Genomic DNA, 9086 nt, shown 5'->3' on the forward strand with positions numbered 1-9086 from the left:
CGCCCCCTCCCCCACCTCCACCACCTTTGCCTGTTGCTAAGGACAACACCCCAGAGACACTGGAGAAAGGTCTGCCCACCAAGGAGGGGAACGAGAAGAGGATCCCTAAGTCTGCCAGTGCCCCCTCAGCACACCTGTTTGACAGCAGCCAGCTTGTCAGTGCCCGGAAGAAGCTCAGAAAGACTGCTGAAGGTTTGCAAAGGAGGAGAGGTAAGTTAAAAACATATGTTCATGTCCATCTGTTGTATAAAGTGAGGCATAATCAAAGAACTTTATATTTCATTTGATCTTGCAAAGCTTAAAACATTATTTTATTTTTTGAACATTATTTGATGGTAAACGGGGTTGCAAGGTTGCGGCAAAGGAGAATTTTTACCAACCCATATCAACATATGTGTACAGGTACACAGAAATGTGTACCTTCTTGAGCTGTTAAGCATGTTTTAAAAATATATCTTCTGAAGTGATCTATTTGGTAATGCATAGTCGGTGACTCCTTTTGTGTCAGAAAAACAAATCCGATTAAAAAGAATTTTTTTTATTAAAACATTTGTAGAGTACATAGTTGAATATCAATACCTATGTATAATATATGATGATCAAATCAGGATACTTAATATATTCATCATTACAAAACGTGATCTTTGTGACCCTTCACCAATTTCTAGATTAAACCCCCTTTCCTGCCACTCCCCCTTTCAAACCTCTAGTAGCCACAGTTCTGTTCTCTCCTTTTGAAAGTTCAGTGTATTATTTTGATTTTTGTTTATTTATTTATTTATTTATTTATTTATCTTTTAGCTCCCACTTATGAGTGAGGACATGCTGTATTTCTCTTTCTGTGCCTGGCTTATTTCACTTAATATAATTTTCTCCAAACTCATCCATGTTGCTGCGAATAGCAAAATTTCATTCTATGGCTGAGTAGTATTCCATTTTGTATATATACCACATTTTCCTTATCCAGTCATCTGTCGATGGACATTTAGGTTGATTCTGTATCTTGTCTGCTGTAAATAGAGCTGTGATAAACATGAGGGTGCAGGTATCCCTTTGATATGATGATTTCCATTCCTTTGGGTATATACCCAGTAGTGGGATTGCCATAGGATCCAAAATCTGATTTTAAGCCTGGGAGATAAAAGCACTCCCTTCAGAAAGGATAAGCTGTCTGGTCAATACTGTCACACTGGAAAGACATTGGCAGGATCATGTAACATTTGGTCACCTTTGTATATTCTTTGTAGAAAGAGGCAAAGAAGAATAGGGAGTAATGTGTGCAATTTATTGCAGGTCAGATGTGCTTCTAAAGTTATTTCTAAAAAGAACTGGGAATAGTCCTTGCCTTTGAGGAGCTTTCAGTTTGCATGGGGAGAACATGATATAAAGCAATTTGCATATTATGTTTTAATATGAGAGAGCATTCTGTAAAATATTTCTTACCATAGTCTGAGTAGAATTTCACGTATAAAACAACTAAGTGAAAAAAGTACAGTCACCATAATGAACCAAAATTTAATTTTTAAAAATGAAATGTGTAACCAGGTCACTATCTGAATTTGGATTGGGCAGGTACAACATGGAAATCCTTTGGGAGTCTCACCTGTGATATTACTAAGCTTCCACCCAGCTCCCAATTTGCTCACACAGGAAATGATAGGAATGCCAACGATACTTGCCATAGAAGTTGAGTCTTGAGGCTTTTTTAAACAAGGATAATCAGGATCCTTGTGCTCTGGCAACCTCCTGCCCACACATGATGATTCATTTTGTAGATGGTGTTTTAGTGACCTGGGCTCTCATAGTCCAAAACTCTAGAGGTTATACAGTTTGACTCTGAGTGCGATCCTAATTGTGATTGTTCTGTTTCATTTTCCAAAGTGAGCTCTCCCATGGATGAGGTGCTAGCTTCCTTGAAGCGTGGTAGTTTTCATCTGAAAAAGGTTGAACAGCGAACTCTGCCTCCTTTTCCTGATGAAGATGATAGCAATAATATCTTGGCACAAATAAGGAAAGGGGTAAAATTGAAGAAGGTACAAAAGGAAGTTTTGAGAGAATCCTTCACACTTCTGCCTGATACAGACCCTCTAACACGGAGCATACATGAAGCTCTCAGAAGAATTAAAGAAGCATCCCCTGAATCAGAAGACGAAGAGGAGGTTTTGCCTTGCACAGACTGGGAGAACTAATAAGTAAATGGCCTTATTTCTTTAGTAGCATTCAGTAATACAGCTTTTACATTGGATGATGGGGGTCTGGTATTTTTTACTGAGTCCGAGGCTTATTGGTTATTATATGGCTCAGTTATAGCATGGGCTATATAAATTTGTAAATTTAAGGTTTCACTTAATTCCGTAGTTTTTAGAAACTTAGGGTAAGAAAAGCACTTTTTAGGGACTATTGCTAAGTAAAGTAAATGCTGTTTTTTATATCCTACTCATTAAAAATTTCTGCCATAGAGCTGTATTCCAAGTAAAGTGACAGTCTTATTTTTGCCTTAAAAAACAGAAAAGCTTTTTTCTAAGTACTTCAGTTATAAACTATTATGCATATTGAATTTTGATGTCTTATTAGCTGCCTGCAAAGGAGTTTTGTAAGATTAGTCTAGAAAAATTGTTGCATTGTCTGATTCTTTAGCTTTCTAAACCTTTAACACTATAAAGATTTATTAGTTACTGCATTGTCTAGATAGATTTGCAGCTATTAATAAACATGTAAAAATTGTACATAATTTATTGAATATCCCTGTGCATATTAAGTTTCTCTGGTTACACATGTGACATTCTCCTAAGGTAACAGAGAGCTGCAGTCCACTATTTTTTAATGAGCTAGATAGAGTAATGTGGCATAAATTATACTAAATATATAGAATCAGTAATGATAACGCATGCTATAAATTAAATATTATATAGGATTGGTAATGATAACTGAAATGTAATTTGTGCAAAATGTAGTTAACATGCAAACATATTCTATAAATTATTATGATCTTTTGATGGAATATATTTCTATGGGCTTCAGAACGTTCACCAAAGAGGGAGGACTTTAGTCCTGGAGGGAGTAAGCAAAGGAATAATTAACTTATTTGTTAGCACAGTGATTCTTACACATACTTGATCATAAGAACTAACCTAGGGAGCTTACTAAAAATGCAGATTCCTGTCCTTGATTCAAGGACTCTGAGTTAGATCTTATGTATGTGCAGGTACACATCTGGATTTTGAAGACTTAGTCCAAAAATGCAATCTATGTCAGTTTTTAAATATTGATTACATGTTGAAAGATACTATTTTGGTTATGTCAAATAAAATACTACTAAAGCAATTTCACCTGTTCCTTGTGGATGTGGATCTATCAGGAAAATGTTCCTGTAGTGCTTGTCTACCCTGTCCTTTTCCGTCAGCATCTGCACCAATCAGTAGCTCTACTAAAAGGGTGAAAAACCACATTCTTGATATGTGGTTGTGTGTGTCCTTTAACATGATTCAGCCAACATTGAATAGTACCATTGTTCTGCTTTTTTCCTATTATGTATAGAGGCCCTTATTATAGGCACTTTGTAATGACTTACTATTTCTGGATCCCTAAATCATTTCAAACTATTTTTCCTTATACAGATGTATACTATACTTTGTAAAGAAATGTAAATGTGTCTGTGTGTCTCTTCAGTGTGTGAATGTCTAGAGATTCGGGTTTGTCTGACTGGGAATCTTTTCCTCAGTGAATATTTGTATATTGTCTCCCACTTTACAAGTCTTGCTGTTTACAGTGTTGTCTCCTTCTGCTTCTAGCTTCTCAGGGAGCTGCTTAAGCCTGTGCCTAAAACTACCATTTTAGTGGTGATTGATTTGTGTGAAGGCCTGGCTGTGGAGTTAATGTGCGTTTAGTTCTTTCATTACAGCTGGCTTGCAGTGGCCCAGTCACAGCACACCAGCAGCTGCTCAGGCCAGCCCATCCTTGTCTGTCTTCTCCCATCTAACCATATCCTGCCTAACACATAGACATTGCATCAGCATTTTGTACACTCAAGTGGCTGGGATGTTATTTATAGCTTCTGGTTGCTAATTTAGCTTTACTATCAGATGTTAAGAATATGTTGCCATACCACTTTGAAAACTGCTTAAAACTCTTTTGGGGTTGTAGGAGGCTTATTTATTTGTATATGTGGTACAGTGTTGAGAGAGAAACTAAGAAACACGTTCAGATAATGTATGAGCTCAGATATCTGCAAAGTCACTCTTTAAGGGCTGAATATATCCCAGGCCAGAAGCAAACCATTGTTGTAATCCCCACCGACTGATCAGGCAGTGATAAAAGGAGCTGTGTCTCACTGTTTTGTGATCTTGTGGAATAATTTTCAGAGATTCTGAACTTTTAGATAGTTCTCTACAAATGGCTAATAAAAAAGCTGTAATTTTTGTTTCCTGTTAATTTAACAGATTCCTTTCTTGTAGATTTCACGTCATTAATTTAATTATATACCCTTTTTTTTTTTTAACAAGAGCTAATTTCGCAAAACTTTACGAAGTAAAAAGTGAAGGTCCCCTGTTCTTCTTTATTCCCCTCTGAAACTCTTTTCACAGATAGCGTAGTTGATAGTATCCTTCAAGGGGATTTCTGTAAATATGAGGAATGTATGTAATTATATAGACTTTTAAAACCAGTTTCTAATTTGTTTCCCATGGGACCCTTAACACTCTTTAACTTAAGTAATTATAATAGTAGTGCCCAATAGAGTATAATGTGAGGCACAGATATAATTTTAAAATTTCTAATAGTCACATTAAGAAAGTAAAAATGAAAATGTGAAATTAATTTTAGTAATATTTTATTTGACCCAACGTATTAAAACTGTACCTTTCATATAGTACATGTAATCAACATAAATTCACAATGTCACCTTTTTGTTTGTACTACGTCTTCAAAGTCTAGTGTGTATTTTATATTTGCTGATAGCACATCTCAATTCGAATGCTAAGTACTCAATAGTTAAAGAGAAATGTTCTATCAAAACAATAAAACTGTATTTAGTGGAAGAATATTTTATGATGTTTCAGATTGGTAGTTTAAATCTAACTAAAAATTTAGGGGCTGGCCCCATGGCTCACTTGGGAGAGTGTGGTGCTGACAACACCAAGTCAAGGGTTAAGATCCCCTTACCAGTCATCTTTAAAAATAAATAAATAGATAAATAAATAATAAATCTAACTAAAAATTTAGGGGCTGGCCCCATGGCTCACTTGGGAGAGTGTGGTGCTGACAACACCAAGTCAAGGGTTAAGATCCCCTTACCAGTCATCTTTAAAAATAAATAAATAGATAAATAAATAATAAATCTAACTAAAAATTTTAATCTCTCAGTCACATTAGCCACATGTAGTGCTCAGTAGCCACATGTAGTAAGTATTCTGTCCGCTGAATGGCAACATAACAAAAATACTCCCTATTGAATTTTTAAGATACCATTTTATAGTTCTTATTCTACTGACAGTGTATGAGGCAAATATTTTAGAGTGAAGCTACCTTTTTAGTATATAGTTTTGACATAAAGTGGTAAAATAAAAGGAACAAGAATGAATCTAACAACCTTTTAACAGTGATCAATATTTATGAGGACACTTCAAAAAGTTTGTGGAAGGGCCAGCCCGTGGCTCACTTGGGAGAGCGTGGTGCTGACAACACCAAGTCAAGGGTTAAGATCCCCTTACCGGTCATTTTAAAAAAAAAAAAAAAGTTTGTGGAAAAATAGAATTAAAATTAATATTAATCTTTCCATGAACTTTTTGAAGTACCCTTACAGTTAAATTATGTTTTCATTTTTTATTGCTTTAAGAATACAAATACATTCTTTCAGTGCACTTAAAAAAAAAAAAGTCTCCTGCACACCATATAAATGGCCATCTTTAAGAAAAAAATCAGTGTTCATCCTGGATATTGTGAAAGGTGTGAGGGAACATATGTACATACAATCTTTAAAAGGTCATCTTTTTAAAATACACTGTGTTATTTTCTTTGTTAACAGGCAACTTAACAGAAAGAAGAAAAATACCTACCGCTGAAGATTGGTTCTGATTCTTTTGGAAAACAACAGTTTAAGCACTTGGTTCCAGAAATTGGATTCCATTAGATCCAAAGTGTATTGCCTCATTGGTGTCGGGGGGAAAAAAAGGAAGTACAACTGGCAGATTATTGCTTTCCAGTCATTCCAGTAGATGGTGGTTAACATAAGTTTAAGTCCAATGTTTCTGACTGCAATCGAGGAAAGGCCTTCTGGAGATTCCGTTTTTTTATGCATCTCCCCCTCCTGTCCACCCATTTACATCCTTGTAGTGGCCAATTAAGCTAGGGGTCATGATGAATTGGAATAACACTGGGTTGACAGATCTACTGTGAGCTGTATTGGGACTGCTTTGAGATCCATCTTTCAGTGCACTGAAAAATCTGAAAATACAGAGCTTCTTCTATATAAATAGTGTGACACTGAAAAAAGTGTATCATCATAATAGCTATACATCAGGAATTAAAAGAAATCACATGGAAATGCACTTAAAAGTTCACATCACTGATCTCCAAAGGAATTTTCATAAAGATGTTCAACAACATCTGAAAAGATACATAGCGATGGAGATACACCTATTTAATGTGTTTACCACAACACGATACATTTAACATGGCATATTTTTAGAAGGCCACACAATCTTACACTTTGTAAGGTTTTGAAGTAAAAAAATTTTACTTTTAAACAACTCTTCATATTCAGAATTTATAATAGTTTGAATTTTATGTGCAACATCGTTTATGAGAAGCAATACTTCGTAATTTGATAGTATTTCAACTTATTAGTCTTTTTTTCTTTGAACTATTGCTTGATTACTGTAACTCACATGACTTTCCTATTAAGAATCAAAAAAATCAAGATTCATTAATAGGGATGCAGATCTTAACTCTTTTTATCATGCACCATTTTAAGTTTTTATGCTCCACGGTGAAAAGCATGTTCTCTACAAAGATGCAGAAACTAGACAAGCAGAAAAGTCTCCTTGCCTGGCATTTCACTATCTTCATATGCTTTGAATGGGATTTTAGGAGAGAACCTTTGTTATTGTCACTAAGTTATTAAACGTATGTATGTAGCTCTAGGTGCTGATTTGTTGTAATGGAGTCCTGAAGGATACATTTATATGAATGGAGACATTATGGATTTTCAGCAGGACTGTTGTGGGCTTGAATGAAGGTAGATATATGGGACCCAGTTTATAGTACTCTGTAGAGTGTAATTCTGCATAAGATAGGTCTTTGCCTTTATATGGAGGGAGCTAAGGACAGAAGTACCAAAAAGAACTTTTATTTTTTATAAGGCAGTTCTCTGGCCCAGACCCAGACCCAGACAGCAGTACTAGAGTAAAAGCCCTCCAATGTATATGAATTGGTGTTTCTGAAGAAGAAAATGCTCACACCCTTGTCATTTTAAAATGAGATTTTCTGGGCCAGCCTGTGGCTCACTTGGGAGAGTGTGGTGCTGATAACAGCAAGGCCATGGGTTCAGATCCCTATATAGGATGACTGGTTAGCTTGCTTGGGAGAACGTGGTGCTGACAACACCAAGTCAAGGGTTAAGATGCCCTTACTGGTCATCTTTAAAAAAAGAAAAAAAAAGATTTTCTTTAAAATAATTATGGAGAAAATTTTCTGGCAGCAAGTTATATGAAACAAAATCTGCTTAAATGTTGATAATGTTTATTGATGAGACTAGGAGCTTCTATGCAGCATTTTCATAATACATTGGTTTTAATCCTAGCACTATTCCTACATCTTGTCTGGGAAGATTAGAAGTACAAATCTAATATATAAACAGCCCATGGCTGGGGGGCTGGGGAGGTGGTTGTCCTATATACCTTCAGTAAAGCACTAAAACATGTTTTTTTTTTAACCCAAAGAGTGATTGGTTAGATTGTTAATATATTGGAAAAATTTTAAAGCAAATTTGAAAACCTTTAAAAAATCGTATATCATTTTTAGGCCATCCAGTTTTTCATGTATCCAGGTTTTGGATGCTTGTTCATAACCTAAGTTTTTTCCGTTTATTCAACTTTAGAAAAGTATAGAAGGATATAGTGTTAAATTAACAAAAAACACTGGGACCCTCATATGCTCTGGATTGCTACCCATTTAGTGTTAGAACTAGAGCTCCATTATAAAACAGGCTCACTTATAGGAGGGTCCTGCGCTCTGTCTTCCTGAGCCATGTTGTAATAAGTCTCTAGCAAATAATAGAAGGTGTATCGAACTCTACTAACCCTTGTAGGGATGCATCCACGGCTCTCAGCACATCCCGTGAGAGTTGCCTCACATTTGAAAATAAAGTGGGTAAAGCAGAGCCTTGTTGATAGCCAGCTGTGCTCATTCTCTGATGAATAACTTTCTCTAGCACACCCATTTTCCCTCCTCAAGATTCAGGTTTCTACTTACACAAAATTACAAATTAAAGCAGGTCACAAACCTTTGGAGTTCTTTACAGATAATAGTAAAATTTCAGATAATTGGGCCTTTTTGTCCATCAGATAAGATTACCAGTTGAGAACCTTCATTGTTAATTTTAAAGCAGTTTCAGAACCCAATAAAAATTATGTAAGCAATGGTTAGTTGTTTATCCTTGCCCCTAGTAAAATGAGGATCTTTGTCCTTAATATAAAACTTGTTTGTATTTAGTTATCATGGTACTTATAGATGATCACGTTTCCAGTTCCAATCTCAGTCTTGCCTGTACTTTTTATATGGTTCAAAATATTTGACAGTTATATTTCTGTTATTGTATCATTTCTATACCCACAAACCACCTGCTTGCTTAAGAAGTTAATTAACCAATCTTGTCTCAACTGCAGTTTATTTGAAATAGGGAAAACAAATAGATGATGACTTTAGGATGTTTGAGATTAATGTTACTGCTCACTTGAATGTCCATTTCAAATATTTCTCCTACTAATGTAACCAAAATTATGTATATATAACCAGTGCAGCATATAAAAAAAAGTATTCCTAATGATTTAAAATCCTGGTTGTCTGGCTAAATGGGATTTCTGAAAGAT

General features: G+C 35.4%; 1 protein-coding gene across 1 annotated transcript in view; it reads left to right on the forward strand.

Moving 5' to 3' along the window:
* Positions 1 to 7505, forward strand: part of LOC103591652 (junction-mediating and -regulatory protein) — a 52520-nt gene extending 45015 nt beyond the window's left edge. Inside the window, exons 9-11 of the mRNA XM_008574146.1 lie at positions 1 to 210; positions 1882 to 2192; positions 6023 to 7505. Of these exons, the coding sequence (XP_008572368.1) occupies positions 1 to 210; positions 1882 to 2189 (518 nt within the window). The 3' untranslated portion in view covers positions 2190 to 2192; positions 6023 to 7505. The remainder of the gene's footprint in view (positions 211 to 1881; positions 2193 to 6022) is intronic.
* Positions 7506 to 9086: the final 1581 nt, after the last annotated feature.

This window comes from Galeopterus variegatus, unplaced genomic scaffold, assembly GCF_000696425.1.
Source record: "Galeopterus variegatus unplaced genomic scaffold, G_variegatus-3.0.2 Scaffold1000, whole genome shotgun sequence".
NCBI classification, from domain to species: Eukaryota; Metazoa; Chordata; class Mammalia; order Dermoptera; family Cynocephalidae; genus Galeopterus; species Galeopterus variegatus.